Source organism: Ctenopharyngodon idella, chromosome 4, assembly GCF_019924925.1.
Source record: "Ctenopharyngodon idella isolate HZGC_01 chromosome 4, HZGC01, whole genome shotgun sequence".
Taxonomy (NCBI): Eukaryota; Metazoa; Chordata; class Actinopteri; order Cypriniformes; family Xenocyprididae; genus Ctenopharyngodon; species Ctenopharyngodon idella.
Window position 1 is genome coordinate 24,096,878 of NC_067223.1, and position 24,065 is coordinate 24,120,942.

General features: G+C 38.9%; 1 protein-coding gene and 1 pseudogene across 1 annotated transcript; both read right to left on the reverse strand.

Moving 5' to 3' along the window:
• Positions 1-1,435: 1,435 nt before the first annotated feature.
• LOC127511156 (gastrula zinc finger protein XlCGF57.1-like) lies at positions 1,436-20,633 on the reverse strand (annotated as a pseudogene).
• LOC127511186 (gastrula zinc finger protein XlCGF57.1-like) lies at positions 9,559-13,318 on the reverse strand. Its single transcript, XM_051891876.1, has 3 exons — positions 12,885-13,318; positions 10,765-12,556; positions 9,559-10,471 (listed from the first exon to the last, which is right to left on the reverse strand). Exon 2 carries the CDS (start codon positions 12,552-12,554, stop codon positions 11,334-11,336), a length of 1,221 nt encoding a protein of 406 aa, XP_051747836.1. The 5' UTR covers positions 12,555-12,556; positions 12,885-13,318; the 3' UTR covers positions 9,559-10,471; positions 10,765-11,333.
• Positions 20,634-24,065: the final 3,432 nt, after the last annotated feature.

Here is a 24,065-nt window from a genome sequence, read left to right on the forward strand (position 1 = left end):
ACATTCTTGATCTTTCAGCAAAATTACACCAGATGACTGAAGACAACTCTTCATGGTTTGGAAACCTGTTAGGTAAACCCTGGCTGTGGATCAAGGAAATAGCAATTCTGCTATTGTTTTTCCTACTGGTGTACTATCTGTGCGTCCACAGTATCAAGTGTTTCATCCAACAAATGACCCACGTCCATAACAAGGAAATGACTGTTCCAACCAGAAAAGACTATTACCCGTAATAACGACAAGGGCCCTAGCTGCATGTTTGTTTCTGTGTCAACATGCCATTCGTCACTAAAGACAATCAACACAGAGCAAGTGTTATGTGCCTGTAACGATCATAGGTTACAAGAATGAAACTTTTAAGTGTCTAAATTTGTATTTTGTGAGAGTTATTAGAACTCTCAAAGGGGGAACTGTGGGATTACAAATTTGTACTATGTTATATCTAGGTTCCAATGTAATAGTATATGAACTGAAAACTTTCTATACATTGTGTTTTACATTCTGAGGTAAAGATAATGACATTCTAAGGAGATCAAGGCAGGCAGCCCAGGTGTCTGTGAAATTCACACACTTCCTAACCATTTGGCAGAACAAGCTCAAAGCACAGCTGTGCCTTTGTCTCTATGATAATGTAAAGGTATGGGCAGTACTGCCAGACTGATTGGATTAGCACCTATGCATTTGAATGACACCGTTATGTTGATTAGATCATGGCTGGGAAATGTAGGGAATGGGCTGATTCCTGCACTGCATTTGCATGCTTTGTTTAGATTGTCTCCACCTCTACTCTATGTATCCCTCCCCCTTGAATGTATATGAACTACCAAGTACACTGCCTTGGTTGGACTTGGATGACTACAGCGACCCACAGCACGTTTCTCAATAAAGAGTAACTTCTGCTTGAAAGATATCCCAACGTCTCCTGGTCTCTGCTTCGACGAGGAAAAAGTTTCCTACACAAGACACAAGTGGAAACTAAGCTGAAACCATATAAACATGATTAGTAACTACAGACCCTAATAGACACAAGAAATGTGAACTGAAACAAAAGAACAGAAAATATATCTAAATAAGAGTCTCTACCGAGAAACAAAAAATACAGGAGGAAGGTGACAAAAGCAAAGGAGATGGTCAGGTGTGGATGAACACAATAAGAATTGAATAGCCTGAAAATTAGAGAGGTGAAAATAAGTTAATTTTTTGAGTGGAAAATCAGATTCAGCTGCAATGTGAATATAACCCTAATTTCACAAAGATACATATTTTCTGGTGCCGTTTTAAATTGCAGAGCCTCAGATCTGCATGACTTTTCAGGTGTATCTGTAAGTGATGACAAAAGAAAAACCCATTGATTTTTGAATTTGCTCCTTCTTTAAACCTTATCACACTGATAAACACTGCAATTTGTTTCCAGAATGAGTTTGCAAATGCCGTTTCATGTCTCTTTGATATGGGAAAGTCTTCTCACACTGAAGACATGGGAGCTTCTCTCTGGTGTGAGTTATTACATGATTCTTATAGTGTTTCCTGTCTGTAAAACTCTTTCACCGATGACATCTAAAACAGTTCTCTCTCTAATGAGTCCTCATGTGGTACTTAAGGTTATCTTTAAATCTAAAACTCTTTCCACACTGACTACATATAAATGGCTTCTCTCCAGTGTGAGATCTCATGTGGACTTTAAGGTTTCCTTTATGTCTGAAACTCTTTCCACACTGTTGGCAGGCGAATGGGCTCTCTCCAGTGTGAATTCTCATGTGTACTTTAAGGTTTCCTTTTCCACTAAAACTCTTTCCACACTGTTGGCAGGTGAAAAGGCTCTGTCCAGTGTGAATTCTCATGTGGGCTGTAAGGCTTACTTTGTAATTGAAACTCTTTCTACAGTGTTGGCAGGTGTAAGGTTTCTCTCCAGTGTGAATTCTCATGTGGACTTTAAGGTTTCCTTTTTGTCTGAAACTCTTTCCACACTGTTGGCAGGTGAAAGAGCCATCTCCAGTGTGAATTCCCATGTGCTCTTTAAGGTTTCCTTTTTCAGCAAAACTCTTTCCACACTGTTGGCAGGCATAAGGCTTCTCTCCAGTATGACTTCTCATGTGCCTGTTAAGGTTTTCTTTTCGATTGAAACTCTTTCCACACTGTTGGCAGGTGAAAGAGCTCTCTCCAGTATGAATTATCATGTGGACTTTAAAGCTTCCTTGTTGAGTGAAACTTATTCCACACTGTTGGCAGGTGTAAGGTTTCTCTCCAGTGTGAGATCTCATGTGGACTTTAAGGTTTCCTTTATGTCTGAAACCCTTTCCACACTGTTGGCAGGCGAAAGGGCTCTCTCCAGTGTGAATTCTCATGTGGACTTTAAGGTTTCCTTTTCCACCGAAACTCTTTCCACACTGTTGGCAGATGAAAACGCCCTGTCCAGTGTGACGTCTCATGTGGACTTTAAGGCTTCCTTTTTGAGTAAAACTCTTTCCACACTGTTGGCAGGTGAAAGCCTTCTCTCCAGTGTGAATTCTCATGTGGACATTAAAGTTTCCTTTACGTCTGAAACTCTTTCCACACTGTTGGCAGGTGTAAGCCTTCTCTCCAGTGTGAATTCTCATGTGGACATTAAAGTTTCCTTTATGTGTGAAACTCTTTCCACACTGTTGGCAGGTGAAACAACCTTTAGTTCCTGTCTTTCGAGCTCTTTTTAGTGAGGAAGTCTTTTTAGCCTGTGTTGATCTTTCTCCAGTAGTGAAATGTTTATCATAATGGTCTTTCTCTTCTTTCATTTCGTTAAGTTTAGGACTCGCCTCTTTCAGTGCCACCAGGTCTAGGGCAAAAATAGACATAAAACAATTTAGACATTTAAAGCATCAAAACCAAAACATGTATGCTCTATACCCTATCCTATTCTATGGATCAGGGATGGGCAGCTTTGGTCCTGGAGTGCCACAGTCTGGCAGAGTTAAGTTTCATCCCTAATCAAATACACCTGCCTGTAATTTTCAAGCAGTCCTGAAGACTTAGGGTTAAATTTTGCAGGTGTGTTTGATCAAGGATGGAGCTAAATTCCGCAGAATAGTGGCCCTCCAGGACCAGAGTTGCCCATCCCGTCTACATATCTTATTCTCAATACACCAGTGGTTTTCAAACCTAGTCCAAGGGACCCACCACTGCACATTTTGTATGTCTCTCTTATCTCATCTGGTTAAGATCCCGACCAGTTATAAACTTAAAATACACTAGAGTGAATTAAATTAATTAAAAGTGTACTATTCAAGTAGTAATAGAAGATGTTTGCTGTCGTAATGATGACAGCAGTACACACAAAAGTAGTAGCTGTTCCATGCTCCGGCACGGTTAACTACATGCTTTTCACTCTGTACATGCTACCCTTGGGAGATATCATAAGGAAGCATGGCGTTAGTTTTCACTGTTACGCTGATGATACTCAGCTCTATATTTCTTCGAGTCCTGACGAAACTTACCAATTCACAAAATTAACAGAATGCATAGCTGATATAAAAAATTGGATGACCAGTAATTTCCTACTACTAAATTCAGAAAAAAACCAGAGATTCTCATTTTTGAACTAAAAACTTCTTCACGTAATAACCTAGAATATTGTCTAACACTTGATGGCTGCTCTGTTAAGTCTTCGTCGTCAGTTAGGAACCTGGGTGTGCTCTTTGATACCAATCTTTCATTTGAAGGCCATGTTTCTAGCATCTGTAAAACCGCATTCTTCCATCTTAAAAATATATCTAAACTACGACATATGCTCTCAATGACAAATGCAGAACAGTTAGTTCATGCGTTCATGACCTCAAGGCTAGATTACTGTAACGCTCTACTGGGTGGTTGTTCTGCTCGCCTGATAAATAAACTACAGCTCGTACAAAATGCAGCAGCTAGAGTTCTTACTAGAACCAGGAAGTATGACCATATTAGCCCAGTTCTGTCAACACTGCATTGGCTTCCTGTTAAACATCGTATAGATTTTAAAATCTTGCTGATTACTTACAAAGCACTAAATGGTTTAGCTCCCCAGTACCTGAGCAAGTTCTTAAAGCATTATAGTCCTTCACGTCTATTGCGATCTCAGAATTCAGGCCAGCTGATAATACCTAGAATATCAAAATCAACTGCAGGCGGTAGATCCTTCTCCTATTTGGCACCTAAACTCTGGAACAATCTTCCTAGCATTGTTCGGGAAGCAGACACACTCTGTCAGTTTAAATCTAGACTAAAAACACATCTCTTTAACCTGGCATACACATAACACATTATCAATTTATATTTTCAAATCCGTTAAAGGATTATTAGGCTGCATAAATTAGGTCAGCCGGAACCGGGAACACTTCCTATAACACCAGATGTACTCGTTACATCAGAAGAAGAATGGCATCTACGCTAATATTAGTCTTTCTGTTTATCCCGAGGTTTACCGTAGTCAACCGGATCCAGGCCGTATCCAGGTGAGATCGAGGACCTGGACATTGACACGACCACAACGCAGCCCTGAAGTGTCAGCAGAGATTGAGTCAACTAGATCATCCATTGTGAAGGCCTCATCGACACAACAGCCAGTGGCACAGTTCCTCAACAAACCTGTCCATACCGGCGTGATGAATACGATCCTCAACTGGACTGAACTGGAATAAATACTTTGAATGTTGCGATCCTATCGGGCTTATGATAGCTACCTGAATCGTAAAAAGCACTGTTCGCCAGAGGAGAACTGGCCCCCTGACTAAGCCTGGTTTCTCCCAAGGTTTTTTTCTCCTTTTTAACACCTATTTGCCACCTGTTTGCCACCTGATGTCACCTGTTGGAGTTTGGGTTCCTTGCCACTGTCGCCTTTGGCTTGCTTAGTTGGGGACACTTGACATTTGATATTCAACAGTGCTTTGCATCTGCCTGCATTGATACCATTTTCTTTAAGAGCTGCTGTGCAGCCAAAATTATATACCAGTTATCACTGTAAGGCTGCTTTGCCACAATCTGCATTGTAAAAAGCGCTATATAAATAAAGGTGACTTGACTTGACTTGACATTATTCATTTCAGGGTTCGTAGAGTGAAATTCAAGCACTTTAAGGATTTTCAAAAGCTTCATACTTTTTCCAGCACTTTAAAGATCTAAATATTATATAGTTAAATGTTTTTAATATGATGACCAAAAACATTAGTTGTTCATCTATCAGAGATTGCCCCAATTTGTAAAAACTAAAAGTATCAAGATGTAGCAAAACAAAAGAGACATAAAATTGCCAGTAGATGTTGGCAGAGGACCACTTTGGTTTATTAGCCATTTCCACTCCTTAATACAGTGGTCGGCAATAGGTGGCCCGCCAGCAAAAATATCTGCCCCGCACCCGCAGCCAGATTATTTTGATAGCTGCTGGTTCTGAAATAGATCTTCTTGGTGCCGTCTAATATTATCACCGTGTCTACACCAGACGCGCCGTGCCGCAACAGCTAAACGCTGTCTACACTAAACGCGACAAACCGACCGTTGCAAAGCATTTGGACTACGTCAGAAATAGAATGGGGAATCCGTTTACTGTCGGGAATGTGTTGTGTTATATGTGTTATAATGGGTTCTATTATCTTTTGTAGCGTCGTGCTGCTCGCGTCCGGTGTCTGTTATATTCTTTGAAAACAGCGATAACTTCATTGGAGATAAGACACCAGCCTTGCATTCACAAAACTAGGTAGGATGAATGCATATTTGCCTTTCCATTCTTCTTTGTATGTCCTATTTTCACTGACAACTTTCCACTTTAGACTCTTTGATAGTGCCGTTTTCTCTCACCAGCTAGGTTAAATGTTAACATCACTCTGCACACGACGTAATAGCATACCTCCAGCACGCAAACAATAATAAAAAAAATTTAGTTTAGTGAGGATGCCAAGGAATAATTCTGAGAGTAAAAGTTGGCTACGTCAAATAATTAAAATAAGTTAGGCTCCATTGTGTAACAAGCAAATTAAAATGATACACATTTATTATTCATAATATGGAAAGAGAAAATAAAACATAGTTCGTTAAGAGCATGACTCAAACATGCCATTAATGGGCTTATTCAAGTCCTCTTTTATTTTTTGAGATATTTTTATCCATTCCACATCTCCCACATATGTGTTTTAGCAAGGTGGTCTGTGTTGCAAGTTGGTGAATGAAGATACTTGCCAGGTTACGTGTCACTACTCTGCTTTATTAATTAATCCAGTGTAAAACCCGGACACTGCCACACAAATGTGGCTTTTTGTTAATGACTGTTCTACAGGATTTAACACAGAGTAACAGCTCAATGCCAGTTACAAAAGACACCGTAATAGTCTGTCACAGGCAATTGTAGTTGCATTTTTCAATTAATTTCTTAATTATCCTTTGACCATGTCCAACTTTGACACCTTTTTTTACTGAAGTATTAACACTGACAGCACATGTACATCACGGAGACGTCTATTTGAGGTCTGCATTTACATCTGCAATATGTCTCTTAAACGTTTTCTGCCAGATGTTAAATAGACTTAATCATTAATATCTTAAAGGCATTTTGTAAGAATGTGTGAAAAACTGCTTTTTCTAAGACGTTAATCAGATGTCGTGTACACGCATCTACGTCAGCCAATAATGAGCCAGCATTCTGATGTAGAACCCAGAAGCGCTGCAATGTTTCTACAGCGTCAACAGCGTAGGAGAATGACAGGGAAAAGAAGAAAATGTTGAATAATGTCATTGTTTTTGTTTTGTGGACAAAAAGTATTCCCGTCGCTTCATAACATTAAGGTTGAACCACTGTAGTCATGTTGACTATTTTAACAATGTCTTCACTACTTCTCTGGACCTTGAATGAAGGTAATTACATTGCTTTCTATGGGGGATAGTCTTGGGTTTCAAAAAAAATCTCTTAATTTGTGTTCTGAAGATGAACAAAGGTCTTACGGGTTTAGAACGACATGAGGGTGAGTAATAATTACAAAAAATTCATTTTTGGGTGAACTAACCCTTTAATGACTGACATTACTCTGCTATCAGTGGCTATCAAGCCTTCATTACTAGCTCTAAAATGACATTTTGGAATTAGCAACAGAAGCTTGGGATTAGATGCGTAAGAAATTAGAGTGTTTTAAGGACAAAAACCTTAAAAATACATCAGCTGAACAATGTTTTGAGGTGTGGTAACCATTTTATAAGTGAAAAAATTGATCTGGGCCGTTTAATTATTAGAAAAATAAAGCACATCAGAAGTTCAGTTTTGAGAATGAAACCAACCTGTTTGTTCCTCAGTATCTTCATGTTTCACTCTGAATGTTTCTTCAATCTTCATGTCTTCATTATCCTCTTTAATAAACTCAATCTTTGTTTGTTCCTCAGTATTTTCATGTTTCATTCTGAATGTTTCTTCAATCTTTATGTCTTCGATCTCCTCTTTAATAAACGCCATCTTTATAATAGTCACGTGGGTCTCAGTCGCTTCACTAGGAGTTTTTCTGTGTGTTTGTCCTGTTTAAGATGAGAATAATTAACAGAAAGAAAAATGAAGTCAGAGTGAGAGTTAATGGACTTAAATGACCTGATTAGACTAAAAGAACAAACTATACAGGCACTTCATATTAGGCATGATCTACATTTGGTATTTAATGAATTAGATTACATTTAGATAATTACACTTCAATGAAAACATTTGCAGTTGGTTTGTTAAAGTTGTCATTACACATGTTGTTTGTTGTTGTCGTTCATTTACACTGTTTGAGCAGCACGAGTCGTGATTCACGCACTTCGAATCACTGAATCATTTCGCCAAGTATTTGATTCAACTCACTAAAAGCTCGGTTTCTCCATCACTGCTCGCCAGTGACCGAATTCGCGTTTATGATAAACTGATTCACGATATACTGAGCGAAAGTTTACTTTACACAAAATATCATTCATTAAAGTTAAATAAAGCATTACAATGCTATATTCAATTTAAAAATAAATAAATTTCGCATCGTCTGTAAAACACTTAAGTTTCTTTTGATTTTTAAAAGATTAAATTATTAAAACAAACCTTTCTTTAGCCGAATCACAACAGGAGCAGGAGCGCGGCGCAGCCTAATGACGCCATGTCGCGACACCAAAATAAAAGTCCAGTTCACACTCTGCTGTCTACAATCACAGAAGTGCACAGAAATGTACTTACCAATATTAAAAATGTGGACATATAAAGTTGAGTCAAAAATAGGTATAAAATGTATATAAAAAAATATCTTTCAATAATCAGTACAAGTAAATGCAATACAAGTATAAATGTAATTTAAAAAATTATTGCTAACAGTATCAGTCCAATTAAAAATGTAAAATTCAACAGATTTTTAATGAAATCAATAGCAAGTCAAATCTTCAATGTCAAGGGTTATTTGTGTGAGTTGTTGCCTATGTAGTGATTCAAATTCTGCAATGTGGATGGCTCTTAAAATACACTTTTGGTTCTCTTATATTCTCTTTTATATGTTTGTCAGGTTTGATGGTGGCTCCTGTTTAGAGAAAATCAAAAAGGGAGAAAAAGAAATAATCACCAAATATCTATATTTCATAGGTGTGTACATTTACTGAGAATTTGGAAAGTGTCAAAAAGAATTCAGAAGCAATGACCTGTTTTCAGAAGAATAAAAGGAAGTTAAAAGACATCACTGAATATAATACGAGCGTAGCCTTTATAAATGCATAAAAGAAAAACACATTGTGTTGTTTGTGAAGCTGTCTGCCAGAACTCTACCGATGTCTATGAATTATGAACTGCCATCTCATAAACATGAGATTTAAGAAGTGTAGGTTAGTATTGTGTTTACACTCCATAAAGCCTCATTTATGTTCCTGTTTTAGACTTAAAGCTTTTAGAATACCTAAAGAATTTACCTGCTCATAGACCCTCCCCTTGAAGAAATCAGGACAGATGTGTCGAAAGTGGGAAAAAAAGAGACTGACTAAAACACCAGGTGTAAACAGTTATCTGTCTCCCTCGTCTACTTATGATCCAATCGACTAAAATGCATCTTAATACCAGTTGTAAGCAGGGAGATCCACATTTCTAACATTTTTCTTCTTTTGCTGGAAACAATGTTGCCATAAGAACCTAAAGTAAAAACGCAGGATGAGTGAAGCCACAAGGACCGGAGTCCCGAGGGCCCAATGCCGATAAAGACATCCGAATGCTAACAAGAGTTTGATGATCGTAACAACATGGAGTTACCATTTAGCAAAAAAGTGCCAAAAGCTGAACAGGTACAAAATGTACATTAACAAACAAAGAAACTCCAAAGCCCGACGGCATGCCGACAAACACACTGGTGCCATCATATATCATAAATATAAAGGGTTAAAAAAGGAACTAAACAAGACAGCTGAAATCATATAAACATGATTAGTTACTATAGACCCTAATAGACACAAGAAACATGAACTGAAACAAAAGAACAGAAAATATATCTAAATAAGAGTCTCTACCGAGAAACAAAAAATACAGGAGGAAGGTGACAAAAGCAAAGGAGATGGTCAGGTGTGAATGAACACAATAAATCTGAAAACTAGAGGTGGAAATAAGTTTTAATTTTTTTTTTTTTTTTTTTTTTTTTTTTTTGAGTGGAAAATCAGATTCAGGTACAATGTCAACTTAAACAGTTCTCTCTCGAGTGAATCCTCATGTGACACTTAAGGTTATCTTTAAATCTGAAACTCTTTCCACACTGACTACATATGAATGGCTTCTCTCCAGTGTGAATTCTCATGTGGTAATTAAGGGTCAATTTACGTCTGAAGCTCTTTCCACACTGATCACATGTAAATGGCTTTTCTCCAGTGTGGATATTCATGTGTTCCCTAAGGCTTAGTTCCCGTGTGAAGCTGTTCCCGCACAGAGTGCAGGTGTAATGCTTTTCTCCATTGTGAACTCTCGTGTGGACATCAAGTTTTCCTTTTCCAGTGAAACTTATTCCACACAGTTTGCAGATGTAAGGCTTCATTACAGTGTGAACTCTCATGTGCCTGTTGAGGTTTTCTTTTTGAGTGAAACTCTTTCCACACTGTTGGCAGGCGAATGGACTCTCTCCAGTGTGAATTCTCATGTGGACTTTAAGGTTTCCTTTTCCACTCAAACTCTTTCCACACTGTTGGCAGGTGAAAACGCCCTGTCCAGTGTGACGTCTCATGTGGACTTTAAGGCTTCCTTGTTGATTAAAACTCTTTCCACATTGTTGGCAGGTGTAAGGCTTCTCTCCAGTGTGAATTCTCATGTGGACTTTAAGGTTTCCTTTATGTCTGAAACTCTTTCCACACTGTTGGCAGGTGAAATAACTTTTAGTTCCTGACTTTTGAGCTCTTTTTTGTGAGGAAGTCTTTTTAGCCTGTGTCAATCTTTCTCCAGTCATGAAATCATGATGTTTATCATAATGATCTTTCCGTTCATTAAGTTCATGACTCGCCTCTTTCAGTCCCATCAGGTCTAGGTCAAAAATAGACATAAAACAATTTAGACATTTAAGGCATCAGAACCAACAACATGTATGCTCTATACCCTATCCTGTCCTATGGATCAGGGATGGGCAACTTTGGTCCTGGAGGGCCACAGTCTAGCAGAGTGAAGTTAGGGTTAAATTTTGGGGTTGGGTTACATTTTACAGGTGTGTTTTATCAAGGATGGAGCTAAATTCTGCAGAATATTGGCCTTCCAGAACCCGAGTTGCCCATCCCATCTACATATCTTATTCTCAATACACCAGCGGTTTTCAAACCTACTTCAAGGGACCCACCACTGCACATTTTGTATGTCTCCCTTATCTATCAGTTTGTTAGGAGAGAGCTGACATTGGAGGAATTTGCAGCTTTAATCACAAATGAGATGGTCAGGTGTGGATGTACACAGTAAGAAATGAAAAGGCTGAAAAATAGATATGAGAAAATAAGTTTTAATAATTTTTTTGTGTGGAAAATCAGATTCAGCTGCAATGTGAATGAAAAGCCAACCCTAATTTCACAAAGATACATATTTTCTGGTGCCGTTTTAAATTGCAGAGCCTCAGATCTGCATGACTTTTCAGGTGTATCTGTAAGTGATGACAAAAGAAAAACCCATTGAGTTTTGAAATTGCTCCTTCTTTAAACCTTGTCATGCTGATAATCACTGCAGTTTCTTTCCAGAATGAGTTTGCAAATGCCGTTTCAGGTCTCTTTGATATGGGAAAGTCTTCTCACACTGAAGACATGGGAACTTCTCTCTTGTGCGAGTTACTATATACAATGATTCGTATAGTGTTTCCTGTCTGTGAAACTCCTTCCACACTGACGACATCTAAACAGTTCTCTCTCTAATGAGTCCTCATGTGGTACTTAAGGTTATCTTTAAATCTAAAACTCTTTCCACACTGACTACATATGAATGGCTTCTCTCCAGTGTGAATTCTCATGTGATAATTAAGGGTCAATTTACGTCTGAAGCTCTTTCCACACTGATCACATGTAAATGGCTTTTCTCCAGTGTGGATATTCATGTGTTCCCTAAGGCTTAGTTCCCGTGTGAAGCCGTTCCCGCACAAAGTGCAGGTGTAAGGCTTCTCTCCAGCATGAACTCTCATGTGGACCTCAAGTTTTCCTTTTCCAGTGAAACTCATTCCACAGGGTCTGCAGATGTAAGGCTTCACTACAGTGTGAACTCTCATGTGCCTGTTGAGGTTCTCTTTTCGAGTGAAACTCTTTCCACACTGTTGGCAGGTGAAAGGCTTCTCTCCAGTGTGAATTCTCATGTGGGTTTTAAGGCTTCCTTTTTCACTGAAACTCTCTCCACACTGTTGGCAGGTGAAAACGCCCTGTCTAGTGTGACTTCTCATGTGGGCTATAAGGCTTACTTTGTAAATGAAACTCTTTCTACACTGTTGGCAGGTGTAAGGTTTCTCTCCAGTGTGAACTCTCATGTGGACTTTAAAGTTTCCTTTATGCCTGAAACTCTTTCCACACTGTTGGCAGGTGAAAGAGCTATCCCCAGTGTGTATTCCCATGTGGTCTTTAAGGTTTCCTTTTTCAGCAAAACTTGTTCCACACTGTTGGCAGGTGAAAGGCTTCTCTCCAGTGTGAACTCTCATGTGCCTGTTAAGGTTTTCTTTTCGATTGAAACTCTTTCCACACTGTTGGCAGGCGAACGGACTCTCTCCAGTGTGAATTATCATGTGGACTTTAAGGTTTCCTTTTCCACCGAAACTCTTCCCACACTGTTTGCAGGTGAAAACGCCCTGTCCAGTGTGACGTCTCATGTGGATTATAAGGCTTCCTTGTTGATTAAAACTCTTTCCACACTGTTGGCAGGTGTAAGGTTTCTCTCCAGTGTGAATTCTCATGTGGACTTTAAGGCTTCCTTTATGTCTGAAACTCTTTCCACACTGTTGGCAGGTGAAAGCCTTCTTTTGAGTGTGAGTTCTTTTTTGTGAGGAAGTCTTTTTAGCCTGTGTTGATCTTTCTCCAGTTGTTAAATGATGTTTATCACAATGGTCTTTCTCTTCTTCACTTTCATTAAGAGTGCCATTCAGTGTCATCATGTCTAGGGCAAAAATAGACATAAAACAATTTAAACATTTAAAGAATCAAAACCACAACATATATGCCTATCCTATGGATCAGGGATGGGCAGCTTTGGTCCTGGAGGGCCACAGTCTTGCAGAGTTAAGTTTCATCCCTAATCAAATACGCCTGCCTGCAATTTTCAAGCAGTCCTGAAGACTTAGGGTTAAATTTTGCAGGTGTGTTTGATCAAGGATAGAGCTAAATTCTGCAGAATAGTGGCCCTCCAGGACCAGAGTTGCCCATCCCGTCTATAGATCTTATTCTCAATACACCAGTGGTTTTCAAACCTAGTCCAAGGGACCCACCACATTTTGTATGTCTCCCTTATTTATCACTTCTTAATAAGATCATCAGCTTGTTAGGAGAGAGATGACATTGGGGAATTTGCAGCTTTAATCTGAAAGGAGATGGTCAGGTGTGGATGTACACAATATGAAATGAAAAGCCTGAAAAATAGAGAGGTGAAGAAAGCCAATAAAAAGTTTTAATTTCTTGAGTGGAAAATCAGATTCAGCTGCAATCTGAATGAAAAGTCAACCCTAATTTCACAAATATACATATTTTCTGGTGCCGTTTTAAATTGCAGAGCCTCAGATCTGCATGACTTTTCAGGTATATCTGTAAGTGATGACAAAAGAAAAACCCACTGAGTTTTGAAATTGCTCCTTCTTTAAACCTTATCACACTGATAAACACTGCAATTTGTTTCCAGAATGAGTTTTTAAATGCCGTTTCAGGTCTCTTTGATATGGGAAAGTTCTCTCACACTGAAGACATGGGAACTTTTTTCTGGTGAGAGTTATTAGACGATTCTCATAGTGTTTCCTGTCTGTGGAACTCTTTCTACACTGATGACATCTAAAACAGTTCTCTCTCTAATGAGTCCTCATGTGGTACTTAAGGTTATCTTTAAATCTGAAACTCTTTCCACACTGACTAAATATATTATTTATGTGATCTCTAAGGATTAATTCCCGTGTGAAGCCGTTCCCGCACAGAGTGCAGGCTTCTCTCCAGCATGAATTCTCATGTGGACGTCAAGTTCTCCTTTTCCAGTGAAAGTCATTTCACACAGTTGGCAAATGTAAGGCTTCTCGACAGAGTGAACTTTCATGTGCCTGTTGAGGTTTTTTTTTAGCATGAAACTCTTTCCACACTGTTGGCAGGCGAATGGACACTCTCTGGCGTGACGTCTCATGTGCACTTTAAGGCTTGCTTTTTGAGTAAAACTCTCTCCACACTGTTGGCAGGTGTAAGGCTTCTCTCCAGTGTGAATTCTCATGTGGACTTTAAGATTTCCTTTTCCACCAAAACTCTTTCCACACTGTTGGCAAGTGAAAAGACCCTGTCCAGTGTGACGTCTTGTGTGGATAATAAGGCTTCCTTGTTGATTAAAACTTTTTCCGCATTGTTGGCAGGTGTAAGGCTTCTCTCCAGTGTGAATTCTCATGTGGACTTTAAGGTTTCCTTTATGTCTAAAACTCTTTCCACACTGTTGGCAGGTGAAAAGGCTCTGTCCAGTGTGATGTCTCATGTGGATAATAAGGCTTCCCTGTTGATTAAAACTCCTTCCACACTGTTGGCAGGTGTAAGGCTTCTCTCCAGTATGAATTCTCATGTGGACGTTAAAGCTTCCTTTATGTCTGAAACTCTTTCCACACTGTTGGCAGACAAATGGGCTCTCTCCAGTGTGAATTCTCATGTGGACTTTAAGGTTTCCTTTTCCACCGAAACTCTTTCCACACTGTTGGCAAGTGAAAAGACCCTGTCCAGTGTGACGTCTCATGTGGATAATAAAGCTTCCTTGTTGATTAAAACTCTTTCCACATTGTTGGCAGGTGTAAGGCTTCTCTCCAGTGTGAACTCTCATGTGGACTTTAAAGTTTCCTTTATGTGTGAAACTCTTTTCACACTGTTGGCAGGTAAAATAACTTTTAGTTCCTGTCTTTTGAACACTTTTTTGTGAGGAAGTCTTTTTAGCCTGTGTCGATCTTTCTCCAGTCATGAAATCATGATGTTTATCATAATGTTCTTTCTCTTCTTCCCTTTTATTAAGTTCATGACTCGCCTCTTTCAGTGCCATCAGGTCTAGGGCAATAGACATAAAACAATTTAGATATTTAAAGCATCAAAACCAACAACATGTATGCTCTATGCCCATCTTATTCTATGGATCACGGATGGACAGCTTTGGTCCAGGAGGGCCAATGTCTTTCAGTCGTTTCATCCCTATTCAAATATGCTTGCCTGTAATTTAAAGCAGTCTTGAAGACTTAGGGTTAAATTGTACAGGTGTGTTTGAATAAGGATGGAGCTAAACTCTGCACAATATTCCAGGACCAATGCCTTCCAGGACCAGAGTTGCCCATCCAATCTATAGATCTTATTCTCAATACACCAGTGGTTTTCAAACCTAGTCCAAGGCATCCACCATTTTGTATGTCTCCCTTATTTATCACTTCTGATTAAGATCATCAGCTTGTTAGGAGAGACCTGACATTGGAGGAATTTGCAGCTTTAATCGCAAACTACAATTCCTGTTCATCAATAAAGTGAGAACTGGACCCGATATGAACCCAAAATATAGTCGAGTGAATTAAATTAATTGAAAAGCGTACTATTCAATACATGCGTACCGCACCCAAGCCCAGTCGAACCGCGCCTGAGCCCAACTCTTCAAGCAGTCCAGGGCATGGTAAGGAGCGATCACACTATTCAAATGAACCAGACTTTGGGGGTTAAACGTGCTCAGGTTCAGATCGCCTAGTGTGAGATACAACCTTAATTTTTGTTTCAAGACATGTTTTTTATTAATTTAAAAACTCTTCTATCAAAAATCTTTATCACCTAGGAAAAAATGGTTAACCGTTTCCCTCCCAGTGATGAGATTTTTGATCATTTACGACACAATGCTTTCCCGCCCTTGACAGAATTTTCCAACAGTTTTGTGAAAATCATCAAAAATGCTGGTGGTGGCTGGCAATTTTTTTTAAAAAACTCTGAAAGGGAAAGAATTAATGCTTATGAGATGTGTTTTCCTTGGCACACAACTTACATTTTACAGTTATAATCTTACCCGAGTGTGCATTTTCTGACAACAGGCTCCAATAAACTTCACAGACTTTAATGAATGAGCGCCAGTGCGCGTCAAACAGACAGAATGCAGTAGAATAAGAACTCAATAAACACTCTAGATCAGGAGTGGCCAACGTCGGTCCTGGTGAGCCACAGCCCTGCAGAGTTTTGCAGAGCCTAGAGTTCTACCTACATGCAGAGTTCAGATCCAACCCTGATGAAAACTCACCTGCCTGTAGCTTTCTAGTAACCCTTAAGACCTTGATTAGCTTGTTCAAGTGTTTTTGATTAGGGTTAGAGCAAAACTCTGCAGGACCGTGGCTCTCCAGGACTGACATTGTGCACTAGATGTTGTGTTCCTGAAGAACTACCTTTCCTGCGGAGTTCAGCTCCAACCCTGATCAAACACACCTAAAGCAGTGAATTAAGATCGTCAGGGGCACTTGATAATTACAGACAGGTGTGTTCAATCAGGGTTGGATCTGAACTCTGCATGTAGGTAGAACTCTAGGCACAGGATTGGACATCCCTGCTCTAGATCCAACACATTAGCTCATTATTAGAGACTCACAATCAGAAATGGATATGTCAGACATCTAAAATGTGTCCTGTTGAGGTACTCCAGGACTGCATTCAAGTTCAAATTTTTCAGCCCTTCCCTCTGTAACTTCCCTCCATTTAGTAGACTCAGATGTGCATCATTGCTTACATTGAACTAGTGCCCACTACTGGCAGAATCTGTCTAGTGTGTTTAAATGTAACACTCTAACCCTTTTATTTACACTGCACACGTCTGTGGCGCAGTACGGCTCCGGCGAGGTTTTGTCCCATCCTCTACGTGGTGTCAGCTCACACCAGGAGCATTTCAGAAGCCAAGTGGCTGGATTCGCGAGACCACGAGATTTGTCTGTCCAACGTTGTTTTCCTTGATTTTTTTGTGTTTTTAATGGCTTAATGGTTATATTTGGTCCAGTTTAATTTTCTTAATTGCTTTGCCCTACTTAATTAAAAGTCCAGTTATAGACGACAAGGATAAAGGATTTTCAAGTTTTTCAACTTCAAATGTCTTGTCGTCAATTTCTGGCCTCCTAGAGATGTGAAATATGAGCAGGAGTCTGCGCAGGATGATTATTTTGACTTTATTCTGTATTTGAGCTGTGCAGCTTGGACGCTACGTCCATCAAAAATAGACTTGGTGCCTATCTTTAGCATGGCAAGCCACTTCTGGGATGCTTCTGAAACATGCCATGGTGCAGCTGGTGTAAATAAGCATCGACTAGAGTGGCCGCGATCGACTCCGGTGGCCGTGTCGGAGCCGCAACGTGCTGCGGACACGCTCAGTGTAAATAAGGGGTAAGCTCTTTATTGTTTGAAATCTACTATAGAGCTGACTTGATACAACTTGTGTTATAACCATTGGAAATCCTAAAGCAAATTCTAATTATTAGGTTACTTTTAAAGGTCACAGCAAGATGTTATCAAGTGAACGTCATTGTGGCGAGGGGGGTGTGGTTCAGCGAGGTCTGCAGCAGGAGACGAGCGGTGTGTAAGTAAGTCAAGTGCAAATGACAAACACCTGTGTCTCATTTCAGTAATTGGTGCGGAGAGACAGGATAAAAGCCACCAGGAAAAGGGAACTGGAGAGAGAGACTGACTGGGAGCTTGTACGCTGGAGGACTTATTGCCAGAGCTGGAGTTATATGCTGAGTGATATTGTTGAGTTGTTGAAAGCGCAGTGAACGCTACTTTTTTTGTTTGTATCTAAGAAAAGTTGGAGTCCCAGTCACGCCAACCCTGTCTTCTTCCTTCCACCCTTTGAACCTCATCACAGTCATTTATCATATTAACCTTATATAAAACAATTTCTACACTACTGACCTGCAATCCTGTGAAACTCCTCTTTGATGGCTGTCATGGGTTTGTGCCCAGGAAACAACACAAAAAAAAATTCTTAGAAAGAGTGCGAGACAGAGGCACACTTTCCTTACCGCTCTGCATACAGCGGCCTTACTAATGTGCTCTGCATCCCCGATGTTATATAGAAAACTACTATTTTAAAATGGTACCGCTCATATAAATATGCACGTGAATATGGCAAAAAAAAAAATCTGACGTAAATGTAACGCCCTACGAATTAATGCATCCTCTTCATCTACAGGATCCTGTATGAAAGGACATGCCATTTTTATCACTTTGACAAAAGATCTACATGAAGGAAAATAACAAGGTATTTAATCTTGTCTAAGTGCATTTTTCTTATTTTGCAAATTATCTGCCAATGGGGTAAGAAAAATAATCTTGTTTTCATTTGCGTTAAGATTATTCTTCCTACCCCACTGACTGATCATTTTACTTGTTTAAAATTAAATGCACCTAATTTAGATTTTTTTTTAGCACTTACAATCAAAATTTTGACATTTGGCCAGAAATATTAAAGGGTTAGTTCACCTCAAAAAACAACCACAACCAACAGCAAACAAAACCATGCTACTCGCTTGAGCTGTGCAGCACAGACTGTTTATCAATACGAGGCCACGAGCTCGGAGATCGGCTCACGGCCCAATCTTGATCACGCGACACAGTTACTACACAGCGCTGCGAGCGATCCAGTGAAGAAAACGTTTGAATTCGCTGTGAGATCTAGTGATAAGCATTCAAATTCAGTGCAGAATTCAGATGTTTGTACACAACAGATGTTTTCCAGATCAAGAGTTCTTTGACAGACATCTTACAGACATACATGGGCTATCTGGTCACAAAGTCTCAAGAAAAATAACGTCTTCAAATTATGAATGAAGCGCTCATCCTATAATCACTGAAGCTGTTGGTCAGAACAGAAGAACAATGTTACATTTAATAAGAGTAGAATATTAAAATTTTATCCTATGTTAGTCTGGGTCCCTGAATTATGACTTATTCTCAAAGTCCCTTGCAAGGAAAGTCTGTTCACTCGGCGGCCATATTTGTAATGTCTCCGGGCAGCTATTTTGGGCATCCAAGAACAAGTCCTATCTATTTGAATGGGGGAATCCGGACTTCTCAAAAACTGCTTGGAGAACTCACAATTAAATTACATATTGCAAATCAGACATGAACTGTCCCATAGATGTTGTTTCTTATGCTCAAGTAACGTTAAAATACTTTTCAGGCTAGACACACGTCAATGCGCATGTGCAGTCCCAAGCGCGAGTCTCGGGTTTCAATGGGAACTGGAGCTTGTAACGGCAGCTGCAGTGACGCAACGACTTTGTCAATCAGCAACTGGCTCTTTTGCTTAGAAAGCGGGACGCATTCCGCCATATTGCGTGTTGCAGTTCAATTCATAAGCAATAGGAGTGAACCTACTGAACTCTTTGTCGTTCTAATGCTTGCAATTATTTTCAGGCAAACGCACAGCTAAAGTAGATCTAGGCAGGTCTTGACCACATTACAGTTCCATATTACTTTGCTAAATGATTTCAGTTATTTCAAAAGGTCTTTACAGCCCACAATAGTAAACAATAGGATAAAAATCACCAATTATTTCCAAGTTTTTTTTTGCCACAAAATTACTATGTATTATGCATTTATTAGTTATTATTGAAAAGCACATATCTCTTCCTTGTGCTTTCTCCCACTCAGTACAGTATGGTCACTTGCGTGTTGTTAGCGCTGCTCTAACGATTTTATCGGTAAAATAGTTGAACAACTTAAAAGCTACATGACGTTTCTCACTAGCGACGTGCAGTTAAACATTGTTTCACTATTAGTAGACACTGGTGCTGAACACGCTTTATCTCTCTTTTTAATAACTGCATTACTCTGCTATCAAGTCTCCGTTACCAGCTCTAAAATAACGCTGGAATTAGCAACGGAGACTCGGGATGAGATGCGTAAGAAATTATTCCCACACACAAGAGTGTTTTAAGGAGAAAAACCTGACAAACATCTTTAAATAATCGGAACAATGTTTTGAGGTGTGATAACTGTAGTATACGCAGAATAATTGACTCCGGGCCGTTGAATTATTAGAAAAATAAAGCACACCAGAAGTTCAGTTTTGAGAATGAAACCAACCTGTTTGTTCCTCAGTATCTTCATGTTTCACTCTGAATGTTTCTTCAATCTTCATGTCTTTACTTTCCTCTTTAATAAACACACTCTGTATGTCGTCACTCTCCTCTTTAATAAATGCAATCTTCATGTCTTCACTCTCCTCTTTAATAAACGCCATCTTTATAATAGTCACGTGGATCTCAGTTGATTCACCAGGAGTTTTTCCTTTGCGTTTGTCCTGTTTAAGATGAGAATAATTAAAATGAATCTAAACTAAATCTCAATCAGGGATAGTTCAGTAGTTCAGCGCACTGGTAAGAGAGTCAGAGTCAGAGTTAATGGACTTAAATGATCTGATTAGACTAAACACACTCAAAATTAACGCTGCAAATTAACAAACGAAGACAAACTATTCAGACACTTCATATTAGGCATTTATGATCTACATTTTGTAATGAATTCGATTATTTCTAAAAGATTACACTTATTAGCCGTTGGTTTGTAAAAGCTGTCATTACACATGTTGTTTGTTGTTCTCGTTCATTTACACTGTTTGAGTCGTGATTCACGCACTTCGAATCACTGAATCATTTCGCAAAGTATTTGATTCAACTGACTAAAAGCTCGGTTTCTCCATCACTACTCGCCAGTGACCGAATTCGTGTTTATGATAAACTGATTCACGATATAAGGAGCGAAATGAGACGCAAGTTTACTTTACACAAAAATATCCTTCGTTGAAGTTACATAAAGCATTACAATGTTATATTTATACTCAATAATAAATAAGTAATTAAGCATCGTTTGTAAGAACTGTTTAATACACTAATCGGTTTCTATTGATTTTAACAGATTAAATTGTTAAAAACAAACCTTTCTTTAGCCGAAACACAACTGGAGCAGGAGCGCGGCGCAGCCTAATGACGCGACGTTGGCATAACAAAATAAAAGTCCCGTTCACACGCTGATGCCTATAATTACAAAAGTGCATAGAAATGGAGCGGCTACTTGTAGAAATGTACTGTTTATTTTTACCAGATCATCCCTGTATTATAATTAAAATAGTGACAAATGTGATAACAACAAACATGAGTGTATGAGTTCATACAAGAGTCCATGTGTTTTTACCAATATTAAAACATTTAAAATTAATTTGAGTCAAAATAGGTATAAAATGTCTACATATAATACCTATATTACATGTGTGTACATTTACTGAGAATTTGGAAAGTGTCAATCATAAAGAATACAGAAGCAATGACTTGTTTTCAGAAGAATGAAAGGAAGAAAACATCACTGAATATACTAGTGTAGCCTTTGTAAACATAAAAAAACACATTGTGTTGTTTGTGAAGCTGTCTGCCAGCACTGTACCGATGTCTATGAATTATGAACTGCCATCTCATAAACATAATGAGATTTAAGAAGAGTGTGTAGGTTAGTATTGTGTTTACACTCCATAAAGCCTCATTTATGTTCCTATTTAAGACTTAAAGCTTTTAAAATAAATTAAAATACTGTTCATTGCCTCAGCCCGGCTATCTTATATTTTATTTATTATGAAAAATTGTCTGCAAGGACATATTGCAAATATGTAAACACTAAAAATACGTCTTGTATATGTAAATGCAGACCTCAAATAGTGATGTTCATGTGCTATCAGTGTTCATATTCAAAGTCAAAAGTCAATGTCAAAGTTGGAAAAAAATCTATTTTATTTTTTAATGATTTATTTTAGAAGTAATTTTTGTTGAATTGAATTGAGTTGAATATTTGCTAATTGTCTAAGCAAATTGTCCCAGTCAGAGGAGGAGGATTTTGCAAATGAGAGACCTGTGTATCCACCGAAAAGTCTGAGACTAAAGAACATGGTATCTTACATTTTTCAGCACAACAGGATACCCGCTGTTCTGCCAGATGATGTTCGTGTACCATCATCAGAAAGAAAATACCCAAAAAAATCTCTGTCAAAGATGATGAGGTGTTGTCCTCCTCAATGATCCTATTTTTTTTATTACAAAGAGAGCTAAAATACTTTCAAACTGGCGCATAATTGAAGGTATGATGAGATAGTTTCAATGTGTGTGTGCTATTGAGCTGTGTTGTTCTCTGATGTATTATTTCTTTACATTTTAGATGTTGCCACTTACAGTAAGCATTGCCCGCTGTGTGGTGTTTTATCACTATCAAGAATAGAAAAATGGCTTGCATAATTTTAATGACCACATCATACTTGACTTGCCCTCATGCCTGACTTTGCCTGACTTTGAAAGGCCTTCTCCAGGTAACTTTAAACTTGATATAACTGTATATTATTTATATACACAGGACAATAACATAATTCATGTTTTTATATGTTTGTGTGTGTTTAAACACATTTTGTTTATTTCAGGTCCATACTGCTTTGAGCAGAGCAGTAGATGTTTTTTTATGTTTTTTACAAGATTTAAAAAGTTTCCACCAGCAGACACAGTACTACATACTTATTTACACTTTGAAGTCCTCACAGAACATGAGTACGAGTATTCACGTGGTGACTATCTCCCTTGTTGTGATAGTGGATCTACACAAGAAGGGCGTTTTTCGGTTTTCTGGCATGTGTATTGTAATCAGATTCACTTCCCAGTTACTTTTATATTTTCTTATGATGTGTTTTCATTGTCAAAGTGGAATATGCTTTTTTATAGATATTAAAGCTGTTGTAGAGGAGGGTATCCAATATAATGGTGTGCATTTCAGAGTTGCTGCTCCCAAAGGCATTCATGTTCAGCACATGCTTTCCTCAAATGTACGAAGGGTCACACTGGATATTACGCATGTGAGCGCTGAACTCAAAAATGTGTATATGTAAACAGAAGAATGTGTTTTACTGAGTTGTCTGCTGAGCAAATGACTGATTAGGCATGTAAAGATATGGGTTACAAAGAGCACCAAGTAGGAATTTCACCCCTAAGTGAGTTAAGTGTGGGGTTAGTTGCAAGTTTTGTGCTTGAGTATATACACCTTGTCTGCTTGGGGACGATGCATATGTTGATTTATTGTTGGTTAAAAGGGCCTCAAAAATACTGGGAATCCTTTCAAATTCTCACTGTGATTTCAGCATTTGCGGCTTCTGTCACAGCTTCTGTTTACCCAGGAATTTCAATTGGTGCTTGCTGCAGAGCAAAATGCCCTCCAGCTCCACCTCTCTGGAGGTCAGGGGTGGAGCTTAGCCTGTTTAATGGGTGGAGAGAAAGGGTTATGGTAGGGTTAAGGTGTTGTTGGGGGATGCAGCTCCACCCATCATGCCCACAGTAGGTCGAGAGAGGGGGAGCTGGAGGTTATGGCTCTGCAGTGAGTAGCCTCTCAGGAATTTTGCAAGGAAACCAAATGCCTCGTTTCCACCAAGCGGTACAGCACAGTTCAGTACAATTCGGGATGGTAAACTCTGGTCCGGCTTGCGTTTCCACCGCCAACAGATGATAGGCGTGGTGTATGCTGGAAAGTAGCAATTAATGTCGATGAGTACCGCAGTCAACGCGAAGAAGAAAGCGACACAGTACACAACAATGGAGGACATACAGCAGATCTTGTTCTTGCTTCTCGGCGTGCAGCTGTTTGTGCCAGGAAGAAACGGTATTGTGTTTCCTTATTAAAAAATGGCGCTTCGTGTTGTCATGATGATTCTCTGTTAACCAATCAACGTTATGCAGTGAGTCTAGTTCCACCCTTTAGTACCGGACTACTGTGCTAGGTACCCCAACGGAAGAGTCCCAAAAAAGTGGTACCGTACCACTCGGTGGAAACCAGGCAATGGAAATTAGCATGTGGAAAGCAAGTGAATTGAGGCTGGTTTGCTTTACACCAGTCCTGTTGTCCAATCTGTTGTACTGCAAGTCATCTGTGACAACACTTAGTGCCGCACTGAATTTGTCATTCTTAATTCAAAATAAAATGTTCATATTTAATCATCTCTATTCCTGATAATTCAAGGGGTTGAGTTAATATGTAGAGTTAATATGTTGTGGCTACGACAAAAAATAAGTACACTGAAAATGTCCTGTACATGACCGTATTCAGCTGGTTTAAGCCATGAGGCATGCAAAAATAATTCACGTCAAAACCGTAGTTGATGTCCATTGTCCACAGTAACTATGTAGCTTGCTAACATAAGTTAAATACTGAACTATATCTGATAAATTTCAACTTGTCTGTGGGTTTTCAGATGCACAAAAAAGGATGTAGTTGATAAATGTTTCTTATTCAAAATATAAACTTAACTAGATTGTAAAATATCTGATATTTAGATACTCAATAAATAAGTTTATAATCATCATCAAGTTTTTCTGTGCGCTATCATGCAGTTAGAGCCTTCTCCCAAAGTACATGAAAGTTAG

Coding starts and splice junctions, on each gene's coding strand:
- LOC127511186 (XM_051891876.1), bottom strand. CDS start 12,554: ATGATGACACTGAATGGCACTCTTAATGAAAGTGAAGAAGAGAAAGAC.